This window comes from Silene latifolia, unplaced genomic scaffold (assembly GCF_048544455.1).
Source record: "Silene latifolia isolate original U9 population unplaced genomic scaffold, ASM4854445v1 scaffold_508, whole genome shotgun sequence".
Lineage (NCBI taxonomy): Eukaryota > Viridiplantae > Streptophyta > Magnoliopsida > Caryophyllales > Caryophyllaceae > Silene > Silene latifolia.
The window spans coordinates 1-13,363 of record NW_027413420.1 but is presented as its reverse complement, the minus strand read 5'-3'; the positions used below and the strand labels follow the sequence as shown (position 1 = coordinate 13,363).

Genomic DNA, 13,363 nt, shown 5'->3' with positions numbered 1-13,363 from the left:
ACTATTTTTTCTCTGAAATTTCAGACGGACATATGTGATTATTTTATGTTTAAATGTAACCACAATGGTACAGTCAAGGTTACGGCTTATGGTTTCAATAGTGGTCATTTTTAACTGTAAAATGGTTACAAAATTCCGTCTTATTGCTCGGGTCAAGAGGTAGATTATATCATCAATGATCAACATTCTTGACATGTGCTTTGCATATTATGCGGAAAATCAAAGACCTCCACGTCTATGTTTCTTAATTTGGCTTGAATCTCATTTGACTATCCCAATTCCTAATTATGAGTAGCTAACACTTTCATTAATCTATAACTATGCTTTCCTCTTCTCATGTTCCCATGTGCCTCTTTGCAAACATTATGCTCCTTAAAATATTCTAATTCATTTTCTTAATTATACTAGGTCATTTTTAAAGTTAATAGTTTGTTGTTTGACCTTTTAATATATTGTTTCATCGGTTCCAATTATTTATATACTTTGATTAATATATATGATTACAATAGAAGGAATAGTGGTACATTTTTCTAATTATATCGAATTTTTTTTATTTAGTTAAATACTTGAATGAAAAATAATTTTGAAAACCAATATTTTACAAATGTATTTATCTTATACGGAGTAGAAAATAATAACCTAAACATCTTAAAAGCTACCTTACTAAAAAGAGAAATATAAATAACCTCAAATACTCGAGATTGATGATCACTTAGTCAATTGTTATAGGGCTAAAACATCTTAAAAACTACTCCCTCCATCCCACTCAATTGTTATCTATTTCTTTTTTTTTTGCACTGTATCACTTTTTTGTTACTCCCTCTGTTTTTCTATATATGACGTTCTCACATTTCGAGACACACACTTCTCTCTTCAATATCTCTCAAATTATATGCTTAGACCATCCCCAAGCAAGGGTCGCGCTAATTAGGTCGCGACCCAGTTTTAATCTTAATCTCACCTTATTAACCTTGACCCACTTTCACCCTTCCAAGCAGAAGGTCACGACCTAGGTCATCAACTCAATCATTTCCCACTTTCCAACAATTTCAATCATTTCTCACATAATTACCCCACTAAAGCTTTTCTCATTTTTTCCAATTATCATTTAATTTATATAACTTAATTTTACTTTTATAATTTTATAAATAATTTAATTGTAAAATAATAATTACGAGTAGATGATAAATAATTTATCTTTAATTTGGATATTAGTAAAAATATTAATTTAATTTTACGGTCATATTTTAACGAAAATCTATTCAATGTAATAATCGTATTATTATTTTGAACAGCATAATCGAGTCAATATGGTAACTTTAATACGGAGTATTAAACAAACTCCAAAGCCAAAAAAAAAAATTTAAATTAACGTCTTCAGACCACAAAGACACAACAAACCAACTCTTAAATTAATTTCCCCCTTTTCCCAAATTCATTCCCCCCAACCCAGATAAACAAAGAATCCCAAGTAAAAAAAAAAATCTCAAATAAAATCCCAAACATCAACATCACCATCTTCAGTTTGTCGTCATCACCGATCTTCACCATCATTGCCGATCTTCACCATCGTCGATCTTCTATTTCTTAATCAATCAATACTGTTAACATCTCCTATTCAGATCGTCACGACTCACGACCGTCATCTTGAACGATTATCATCACCGTCGTCATGGTTGTCGATCAACACTGTCTTCACCATCACCTTCACAACCCATCAGGTAGCCATGTATTTATCTTTTTTTTTTCTATTCTGAGGTTGTTTTGATTTTCTTATGTTATTTATAAAAATGATAAGAATATAATGGTGTATTTGAGAAGATAGAAAAAAAAAAGAGTGAGTCAAAATATATCTAAATTAAGCTCATTTAATAGACAATTTAAAAATATAGTTCTTTTTTATATGCTCATATTTTTTATTGTTTTGATTTACCGTATAATTCTCAATTAGTTTCTTATTAACTAGTTCTTCATATATTTCTCTCATTTGGGAAATTTGCAGGTATGGGAGGGAAAGTAACAGTTACTTTTGCAGACAAGATTGAAGTGGAGTGAGTGTGTCCTTTTATTTTTGAGTAACCAAACAGAACATGACACCTAGCAGGTGATGGAAGAGGTCGAGGTCACCAGAAAAAGTCACAAACTGACCTTTACTTGCATTGGCCACGAGCTGGGTCACGATAATTTTCCCCTTAATCATGATTAAGATGACCCAAGCAAGGTCACGACCTCCTTCACGACATTGGGGATGGTCTTAAATATAGTGATATGTTTACTCATATGAAAGAGTTTTCATAAGTAATTTAATGGTATAATTTTTATAATTTTGTACCAAATATTTTTTTGTAAATATTAAAGTCAAAGGCTCGCCTCGAAAAAGCAAAATGTCATATATTAAAAAGTGGAGGGAGTATCTATTTTTTACTTTGAAAAAATTCACGCAGTCAATTGTTATCTATTTCTGTTTTGGATGTATCACTCATTTATTATCTATTTTTACTTTGGTAAAATTCACATAAGTAGACAAGTAAGTATGTGATGTGCGCAAGTGGACATGTGAGATAACTCCTCAATTTATCATTATTTTTCCCATTTTCTTAGGTTTTTGTGTCGAAATGAATAGGTAACAAATGATTGAGATGAAGGGAGTATCTTACCTAAAAGAGAAATATAAATAAGGCCTGTTCTTTTGGACCGAAATTGGCTGAATCAATCAATCGAATCAACTTAATGGAGCTAAAATGAACTGAATCAACTTAATGAAGTCCAATCGAATCGAATCGATCGATCTCAATCAAAAAAAAAATTATAATAACAATAACAATAATAGTAATAATAATAATAATAATAATAATAATAATAATAATAATTATAAATATTATAATAACATCAATAATAATAATAAATATTATAATAATATTATTCATTATTATTAATAATAATATATTAATATAATATAATAATAATCTAATAAGTTATATATCAAAAAAATAGTAATATAAAATTAAATATAGTAATAATAAATATAATAATAATAATAATAATAATAATAATAATAATATAATATTAATATATACGATAATATTATTAATAATAATATAATTTATTAAATAATATAATATATTAATAATAATAACTAAAAAATAAATATGATAATAATAATATAAATATTATAAATAATAATAGTAATAATAATAATAGATGTTATATTATAATTTCTTAATATAATAATAATAAACATGTTATTAATAATATTAATAAAAATAAATATATTAATAAATATAATATAACAATATAACAATATAATAATAATAATAATAATAATAATAATAATAATAATTGTAATAGTAATAATAATAATAATAATAATAATACTAATATTTCCATTAATCATAATAATAATAATCGGCCTCTCTCTTCTTTCTCTCTCTACGAATATTCTCTAAATCTGCGACGACGAGTGGTTCACTCATCATTCGTTTTGAAGGCCCGCCGTCATGCCGAGGGGCCGGCCGCCCAAACTTCAGGTCTTATCTCGTAATACACGATCTAGTGGTACTATTGAGGGGAATTTAGGTGATGGGGACGGCTGTTCTCGGACTCCAGGTTCTAGGGTTTCCACTGGAGTAGTCGATCTCTCTGCTCCTTCCTCTGGGGTAAGGGTGACTTCTCAGGTAAATTATGTGCCAGTTATTTCATCTCATGTTTTTAGTTCTTCGAAACCCCAATCTGATAGGGTTAAGGATGTGTCTGGTCCTACTAAGAAGCCTTATGTTCAGGCTCTTAAGTCATCTAACAAGGTATGTCGATATCCTTTGTTCGGGGGCTTGATAAGGAGGTTATATTAGAAGTTGCTGATATTGCGTCTGAAGTGGAATACTGGAGTACTACACTGGTGGGCACGGTTATGGGGCGTCAATCCTCTATTTTGGAACTGAATTTATTGGTCTCAAAGCATTGGAATCATATTACTACCCCTGAAATCTTGTATTTCTCTAAGGGATGGTTTTACTTTAGATTCCTTTGTCAAAAAGATATGACAACAATCCAAACTGAATCCTGGAATGTCAATGGTTATCCACTGATGTTTAAAACTTGGTCCCCTACTATTGCTGAGGAATTGGAAGTGGTCTCTACTGTGCCTGTTTGGGTTTAATTTCCAAACCTTGACCCTTGTTTCTGGTCCCAGGCTGCTTTGAGTAAGGTTGCTAGCTTTGTGGGTAAGCCCATATGTGCTGATGAGCCTACTACTACAAAGATCAAAATTGCTTTTGCTAGGGTCTTAGTGGAGGTGGACTTGTCTAAAGAGCTTCCTAGGGGGATGACTCTTCAAACTCCTTACAGAGGAACTGTCCTACAAAAGATAGAGTATGAATGGTTGCCTCATTTTTGCCATTCATGTCGAAATATAGGGCATACTCAGGATAGATGTCACAAGAACAAGCCAAAGAAAGTCTTTCAGCCTAAACCTAAGGATGTGGTGGTTGCAACTAAATCTCAAGACTCTCCTGCTAAGAAGGATGCTGAAGGGTTTGAGGTGGTTCAAACTAAGAAGAAGTCTACTGAGTTACTTACTGACTCTGTTACTACTAAGTTGGATAACCAATTCTCTGTGCTGGCACCTACTCATTCAGAGGTGGAGCAAGAGAAGGTTCATGTAGGATCTGAATGTGGGCAAGTTGTGGAAATTGAACCAGGGGGTGTGTCGCCCCCCCCCCCCCTCTCACCTCAATGATCATTTCTTCCTGGAATGTGAGGGAGATGAATGATCCTCTAAAACAACAGGAGGTTTTAGAATTCCTGAAAAGGAATAAGGTTGATTGTGGAGCTCTTATTGAAACTCATGTTAAATTTGCTACTGTTAGGGCTATCTATCATAGAACTTTTGCTAAGTATAGTATGGTTTCTAATTATAGTTCTCATCCTGGAGGCAAACTTTGGGTTTTGTGGGATCCTTCGTGGTTCGATTTAAGCTGTCTTGGAGGAAGGGTCACAGTATATGCATTGCTCTTTACTGCACCTTACCACTCAGACTAGAATGGTTATTACTTTTGTGTATGCTTTCAACAGGGGTAGTGAAAGATTGGATTTATGGAATTCTCTAAGGCGGCTCTCTTCTGCTCAATCTCTTCCTTGGCTTTGTTTGGGAGACTTTAATGTCTCTCTTTCTGAGGATGAGAGGGTTGGGTGTGCAACTAGTGAAAGGGATATGCAGGAGTTTAGGGATTGTCTGACTTATTGTAGTCTTGTGGATCATCCTTACACTGGGGGATTGTACACTTGGCACAACAAACAAGTAGCTTCACCCAGATGGGCTAAGTTGGATAGATTGTTGGCCAATCCAGCTTGGTTCATTCAGGTCCCTACTTCAAATGTGGTTGTCTTACATGCTGGAGTGTCTGATCATACTCCAATTGTCCTGACTGTGGCTTCTAATGTTCCTCAACATAAATCTTTTAGATATCTTAACTGCTGGGCTTTGTCTCCTAATTTTAGCTCTGTGGTTTCTCAATGGTGGCAGACTGGACAATTTGGGAGTAGGATACATACTCTTTTTTCTAAACTTAGGGGCTTGCGTGGCTCTCTGAAACAGATTCATTCAAATGAATTTACTGGGTTATCTGCTAGGGTACTTGCTGCAAAAGAGGAGCCTACTGCTTCTCAAAGGGAGCTCCCTGTCCTCTCCTCTGGACCAAAGATCTGCTCTCTAAGGAGCACTCTACTCTGGGTGTTTATCTTAATCTTAAGAAAGCTGAGCTAAGGGTCCTTGCACAAAGGGCAAAGGTTGCTCACTTGCAACAAACTGATGACAATACTCATTATTTCTATGGAAGTATTGCTGCCAGAAGAACTAGGAACACTGTGGGTGCTATAGAGGACATTCATGGGACTCATTGTGCTGGCCATTCCCAAGTTTCTCAAGCTTTCCTTACTTATTATCGACTTTGTTGGGTTCTCTTGAGGAGGTCACCCCTCTTCCTTCTTCTCTTTTTTTCTCACCATACCTTGACTTCTACATCTTTGGATGCCATGGTTACTGTGAAGGAAATTGAGGAGGCATTCTTCTCTATTGATAGAAATAAGAGCCCTGGAGTGGATGGGTACACCTCTGGATTCTTTAAGGATACTTGGGGTGTTACTCGGTCGACTTCATTCTTTGCTTTGTCCATGAATTTTTAGGAAAGGGACTATGCCTCGTCTTTGCTAATTCCACATTAATTGCCCTTATTCCTAAATGTGACTCTCCTAGATCTGTTACTGATTTTAGGCCAATCTCTTGATGTACTGTGTTTTATAAAACAGTCAGTAAGATTTTAGCTAATCGTATGAAGGCTGTGCTGGATGATATTGTTGGGTTAGAGCAAGCTGCTTTCATTCAAGGGAGGGATCTATTTGATAATTCCATGTTGGCTCATGAACTTGCTTTCAAATATAACAGGAGTCTCCTTTCTCCTAGGTGTATTCTTAAAGTGGACATCAAAAAAGCCTTTGACTCTGTAAATTGGTCTTTTCTGGGCAAGTGTTTAACTATGTATGGGTTCCCTCCTCGCTTAACCAGATTGGTAATGGCTTGTGTCACCACTTCTTATTTTTCTTTGAACATTAATGGCTCTGTTGAAGGATACTTTCCTGGGAAGAGAGGTTTAAGACAAGGGGACCCTCTCTCCCCTTATTTGTTTGCTCTATGTATGGAGGTACTCTCAAGACTTCTTAGAAAACTTCCAACTCATCCCGGCTTCTCTTATCACCCTAAATGTGTTAAAATAAATCTAACACATTTGATCTTTGCTGATGATCTTTTAGTGTTTACAAGAGGTGATCTTCCCTCTATTCAAGCTGTGGATAGATGTCTAAAACAGTTTGCAGCTTACTCTGGTTTGCAGGTTAACCCAATGAAATCAAACCTGTACTTTGGTGGTGTTCCAGTATCAGTTAAGAATCTTATCCTAGCTAGTACTGGGTATGTGGAGGGAGATTTACCAGTGAGGTATTTGGGAATTCCATTGTTTAGCTCTAGGCTTACTCATAAAATGTTTTCTCCTCTTTTGGAAAAAATCAGGGATAAACTATCTTGCTAGGCTAACCATTTACTATCCTATGCTGGGAAAGTTGTACTCATCAACTCTGTTATTTTTGGACTGCAACATTTCTGGGGATCAAGGGTGATGCTTCCTAAGGGTATTGTCAAAAAAATTCAAAAAATGTGTAAGGACTTTTTATGGGGGATTGCAGATGGCCATAGACGCATGGTTTTTAAGAGTTGGACTGGGTTTTGCCTGCCCAGAAAAGAGAGTGGTCTGGACATAAAAGAAATTTTAAGTTGGAACATGACAGAATTGCTGAGTTGGATCAGGAAAATTGAACTTGACTCACCAACTATCTGGGTCAAATGGATTAAGGCTTATGTGCTGAAAGGGGTGGACATTTGGGATTTCCAGCTAACTCCTGCCTATTCTTGGGGTTGGAGCAGTGTCATTGCTTGCAGGGACTGTTTGCTTCAGGCTACTGGAAATAGAATGGTGGCTAAAGATTTGTTGGCAGCCCCTGATTACAAGCAGCAAGCTTATGAGCTGTTTAGGACCAAATGCTCCAGTTTTGCTTCGTATAAAATCTTTGGTGAGCCTTTGGTGTATCCTAAGCATGAGTTTATAGGCATTCTGGCTGCTCAAAACAGGCTTCCCACCATAGATAATCTTTGTTGCAGGGGCTTGTTTCTTGTCAACAGATGTGCTTTATGCGAGCTTCAGTTAGAATCCAACTCCCATTTGTTCTTTGAATGCTCATTCTTTAGAGAGGTTTGGCAAGCTGTTGCATCTTGGGCTGCTGTCACTTCCTCTGCTAGATTGTGCTCTCTTCTTCGATGGTACAAAACTCATAAAAAAGGGCGTAGCATTTTGAAGAAATTTAGGAGATGTGTGCTTGTCATGCCCATCTATTGTCTCTGGAAAGAACGGAACAGCAGGATTTTCAATGGGGTAGCTTCTCTTCCGTCTGACATCATTTGGAAAGTGAAGTACCTATCTTCCCTTCGAGTTAAGGGGCATGATTCTCTAGTTTCTCAATTAGTTCGCATTTGATGTAGCCTGTTCTTTATGTTGGTTTTTTTCTCTGGCTTTTACTCTAGGTGGCTATACTGGCCTACCTTGTAGATGGTTCTAGGATCTGTAATCTATCTTTATCTATTAATAAAAGACGATCCTAATCTTTCTGCAAAAAAAATATTTCCATTAATCATAATAATATAATAATAAATAAATATACTAAATATATAATAATAATAATAATAATAATAATAATAATAATAATAATAATAAATATAATAGTAATATAATTAATATTAAAAATAAATATTAATATAATAATAAAAATAGTAAATAAATTAATATAATAACAATGATAACAATAAGAATATAAAATTGGAATAATAATATTAATGTTGAAATAAACTAATCAATCGAATCAATCAATCGAATCAATTGAACCCATCAAATTTGAACTTAATGGAGTCGAATCGAATCGAATCGAACTTAATAGAGCTGAATCAATCGAATCAACTTATTAGAATTGAAATTAAGTCCAAAAGAACAGGACCTAAGTCCCAAATAACCAAGATTGATAATCAGTTGATCATCTATAAGGCCTAAACATCTTAAAAACTATCTTAACGAAAAGAGAAATATAAATAAGCCCCAAATACCCAAGATTGATAATGAGTTGATCGTCCATAAGTCCTAAACAATTTTTTTTTTGCAGCTGTAAAAAAGATACACCTAACTATTCATGGCCTCACACGCGAGTCCATGAGCAAAAGACCTAGGAATAAAACTAAAAGCTAAACAATGAAAGGATAAGACAAGAAAAGACCCAATATTGATAATGAGTTGATCGCCCATATTCTCCATAAGTCCTAAACATTTTAAAAACCACTTTACTGAAAATAAATGAAATGTACTCTCTCCGTCCTAAACATTTGTTTACTTTTGATAAAATAAAGGCCTAAATGCCTAAGATTGATTATCAGTCGGTCATCTATAAAACGGTTATTTGATTTATAATGATTTTATAATAACCTTTATAAAAGTATGTTTAAATCTAGAAGTATGTTTAATATACGTAGTAGTAATGATAATTGAAAGGGTATCAAGTCTTGTTTGTCCATATCTGAAGTATCGAAATAACGATCTTAATAAGATTTGAAGGATCTTGTATAACTTAGTATTTTTTTTGGTCGCAGCTTGGTGAAACATTTCCTAAATTTGTCAGGTGTCTTACAACTTAATGACATATTCCCTTATGTTTACTACATTGCTGACCATTGACCATCTTATTTCTATCACTGTTTTCTTTACAAGTTTGCATGTACCCATAACTTAGGTTGCTAAAGCTCTTCTCTCCCAACTCTTTTCTTGTGAATTACTCAAAAGTAAAAATGCTGCTGTTGAAGTTTTGAATTTTGTCCGATATATCCAATTTTTTGTTCTGAAAAATTTTAAGAGGTTATAACTCGTGTTTACGAATTCAGAGTGATATTTTTTTCAAATCGATTATATTTCCGAGAACTACGATTTGAAAAAAAATTTGTCGTATTTGGATCCCGTGGCTAGGAGTTTTTGTACGTCAAAGTTTTTTTACCGAACAAACTTTGAGTGACCATATCTCTTGGTCACGAATTCCAAACTCGACAATTTATTTTTTCAAGTCGTAGTTCTCGAAAAGATAATCAATTTGAAAAAAAAATCGTCACTTTCTGAGCTCGTAAACACGAGTTATAGCCTCTTAAAATTTTCCGGATAAAAAAATTGGGTATTTCGGGCAAAACATCAAAAGTTCAAGGGCACCGCGTGCATTTTCCGTAGTCAAAAACATAGAAAAATTTAAAAGTTAATTGAAATATGAAAATTAGCTAAAAATTGAAAATGTAGCTAAAACTCGTAAAATTTGCTCAAATTAAGAGTTGAAAATGTCATTGATTATGGAAAAATGTTGGGCTGACCAACTAATAAAAATAACTAATCTATCTATAAATATAATATAAAGACAAGCTAATGCATCATATTTCACCATTTCCCTATGTAAGAGTAGTCTATCAAGCCACATCATCAACACTTATTTTGAAAAGAAAAAATAAAACAAAAATGAATGTGTAAACATTAAATGCAAATAATAGCATAATAAACATTAAACTTTAGCCTATTTAATTTTAAAATAAATTAAATAACAATTGAAAATTAAATTACATACTAAATTTTAAATTTCTGCGTTTATTGTTAGAATAAGATAAAGACAAAAAAATATAAAAATCACATCATTCTAATTTTACGCAGTTTATAATAAACTAATGAATTTGTAAACATTAAATGTATAATAGCAAAATAAAAAATTAACTTTGATGTTTTTAATTTTTGATATAAATAAACAAAATTCAAAATCGAAATCCATAAAATTTTTTAAATGCTGATGTTAATGGTTAGAATAAGTTAAATGACAAATAAAAATCACATCACTCTAATTTTAAATAATTTATAAATGCAACTCCCACTTTCTTGCTATAAACTTCCCCAATTTAATTAATTTTGATACATCTATAATTTATCTATAAATCTAATTAAAAGTCAAGCCAAATTACTGTTATCATCTACATGTAATATTTAATTTCATTAGACAACTTAAACCACTCTCATGCAAAGTAAATAATGTAAATAATGTAAATAATAATAATAATAATAATAATAATAATAATAATAATAAGGCTAAATTATCAATTACTCCCTTTTATAGTACACTTTTTCAAAATTACTCCCTTTTATAAAAAATTTTAAAAATTACTCCCAAAAAATTGCTGAAATTTTTAAATTGCTCCCAAATCCCTATTTTTGTACATTTACGACGAAAATGCCCTTGATTCGCAAAATTGGGTCATTTTGTTTGCTTCATATCTGGAGTTTTACATAGACAAAAATTACGTTCTTTATACGGATAGAATCTTGAAGAAGTCTACTTTCCAATGGCGTTGGAATCAATAAGTTTTACCGTATGAATTTTGCCCAACAAGCCTTCAAAGACTGATACGATTTTAAGACTGAAATTCCCTGTTTTTCCAGATTCGTGTCTGATATTGAGGAGCCATTTCCATGGTGTTATTTTGATTTAATGTAAACGCCCTTTCACATGGTTGTAGCCCTTTGAGTCTAGTTTCCGAATTGGTAAGGTAGACTTCTGGGTGATTTGTAGTTTGTCGGGAATCGCAATTCTCGTGGAAAGACGCAAATCTGTCTTAAAATCGTATCAGTCTTTGAAGGCTTGTTGGGCAAAATTCACACGGTAAAACTTATTGATTCCAACGCCATTGGAAAGTAGACTTCTTCAAGATTCTATTCGTATAAAGAACGTAATTGTTGTTTATGTAAAACTCCAGATATGAAGCAAACAAAATGACCCAATTCTGCGAATTAAGGGCATTTTCGTCCTAAATGTACAAAAAAAAGGGATTTGGGAGCAATTTAAAAATTTCAGCAATTTTTTGGGAGTAATTTTTAAAATTTTTTATAAAAGGGAGTAATTTTGAAAAAGTGTACTATAAAAGGGAGTAATTGATGATTTAGCCTAATAATAATAATAAAAGTTGTGGTGTTTTTAAAAAAATAATAATTAAGCAAACCTTTTTCGTTCCTGATGGGGCATATTCTGCACCCGCTGACCGAGTCAACATATTGAGCAAGGTCAAAGATATCCACAGCAAGTCAACGTATTAGACAGCCTAACCGACGCAGCCTGTCGGCCTGTCACTTGGGTCTCGGTCTCGGCAACTAGCCGGCCGAGAAGCATATCCTCGTACTCACATCCAGTCCCCTCGGCATGGAGTCAACCAGGCCAGCCGGCCTGCCATGGGTCCCCCGGCCGAGGGTAGAACAGTCTTTCCATCTGCTAGCCACTTGGCCACTTGGCCACGACGTGACAAAAGGTGAAAGTCTATAAATACTCCTCAATCCTCATTGAGAAAACGATCCACAATTTCATCCTAAAACTCACTATTAATCTGGTATAAACTCCCTTATCTCTCTACAATATACTTTGCCAAGTAACACACAACTTAATCTCTTTAAGTTTACTGACTTGAGCGTCGGAGTGAGTACGCTCGGTACCAAGCCGAGCCCTCAGTTTGTTCATCTTAAACAGGAAAGAGCGAAAGGAAGAGTCAAGCAAAGACATCATTCAACAAGCTTACGTGGTCACAAATCCTCGCTCCCTAATTACACCCTAACAATTGGCGCCGTCTCGTGGGAAGCCATACTAAAAGTCTGTCACCTACCTTTAAAAAAAAAACAACCAAAAACCATTCAAAGAGCTAAGAGAATGTCAAAACAACAAGAAATAATTGTGAGTGACGAAACCGCATTCTACCAGGATGACGCGTTCCCTAATTCTCGAGATCGGCGATCCCCCACCGGGTGAGTCATTAAGCCGGTGAAGTGGGATGCCAAGAGAGCCGAAACACCGATGCCGATCGCCAAGTCAAGTCAACATCATGGGACATGTGGTCGATGCGGCCAAATTGAAGCTATTCCTGGACCTGATGGGTGGTACGCGGTTACTCTGTCACGGCGGACAGGGCGTGATCGCCTCCACGGTGACCGGGGCCCACAAAGTAACTCCGAACAACTTGACCGGAGTAATACAAGGAGCTGGGCATGCAAGGACACCGGAGCCCGTGGTGCCGTGGCGAGACCAAAGTCCTTCCCCACTCGCGGGAGGACAGCGTCGCGACGCAAAACAACGAGGCCACCCCCGAAGAAATGAAGAAAGAAGTCGGACTCTCCAATGTCGGACAACAAGAAGCCCTTCCCGCCACGGGGAGAGAAGTCGGACTAAGGTTGCGAGGAGCGATCACCGCGTGTCATTCGACACGTGGTCGACAGCCCTCGGTGCCTATGTCCTCGAAGTCCCAGACCAAGTTGAAGGCGCCGCCCCTATCATACAAAGGGGATAGCGACCCAACCGACCATCTTTGAGGCTTTCGAGTCGTACATGTCGGTGTGGGAGCAACCCGACGAGGTGTGGTGCGAGTCTTCCCAACGACCCTCCACGGCATGGCTCGAGTTGGTACAAGGGGCTACCTAATGGCTCGGTATCTTTTTATGCCGACACGAGAGATAACTTCATAGCCCAAGATGCGCAACAAAGAGAAGGGTCGTGGAAACCTCGGATCTCCTAACTATCCGACATGGGGAGGACGAGTCCCTCCGAAGCTATGTGAAGAGGTTCGATGCTAAGGTTCGGCCAGATTCGTGAGCCGAACACCGAATCGGCGGCCTTCGCGATGAAAGGCTGCCGAAAGGCGAGTTCAAAAATGAGCTCATCAAAT

General features: G+C 35.5%; 2 protein-coding genes across 2 annotated transcripts; both read left to right on the top strand.

Moving 5' to 3' along the window:
- Positions 1-3,497: 3,497 nt before the first annotated feature.
- On the top strand, positions 3,498-7,079 carry LOC141639656 (uncharacterized). Its single transcript, XM_074448731.1, has 6 exons — positions 3,498-3,800; positions 4,190-4,678; positions 4,786-4,961; positions 5,071-5,503; positions 5,629-6,133; positions 6,304-7,079. The coding sequence occupies exons 1-6, from the start codon at positions 3,498-3,500 to the stop codon at positions 7,077-7,079; spliced, it is 2,682 nt and encodes an 893-aa protein (XP_074304832.1).
- A 123-nt stretch (positions 7,080-7,202) lies between these two features.
- On the top strand, positions 7,203-8,078 carry LOC141639657 (uncharacterized). Its single transcript, XM_074448732.1, has one exon. The coding sequence runs from the start codon at positions 7,203-7,205 to the stop codon at positions 8,076-8,078; it is 876 nt and encodes a 291-aa protein (XP_074304833.1).
- Positions 8,079-13,363: the final 5,285 nt, after the last annotated feature.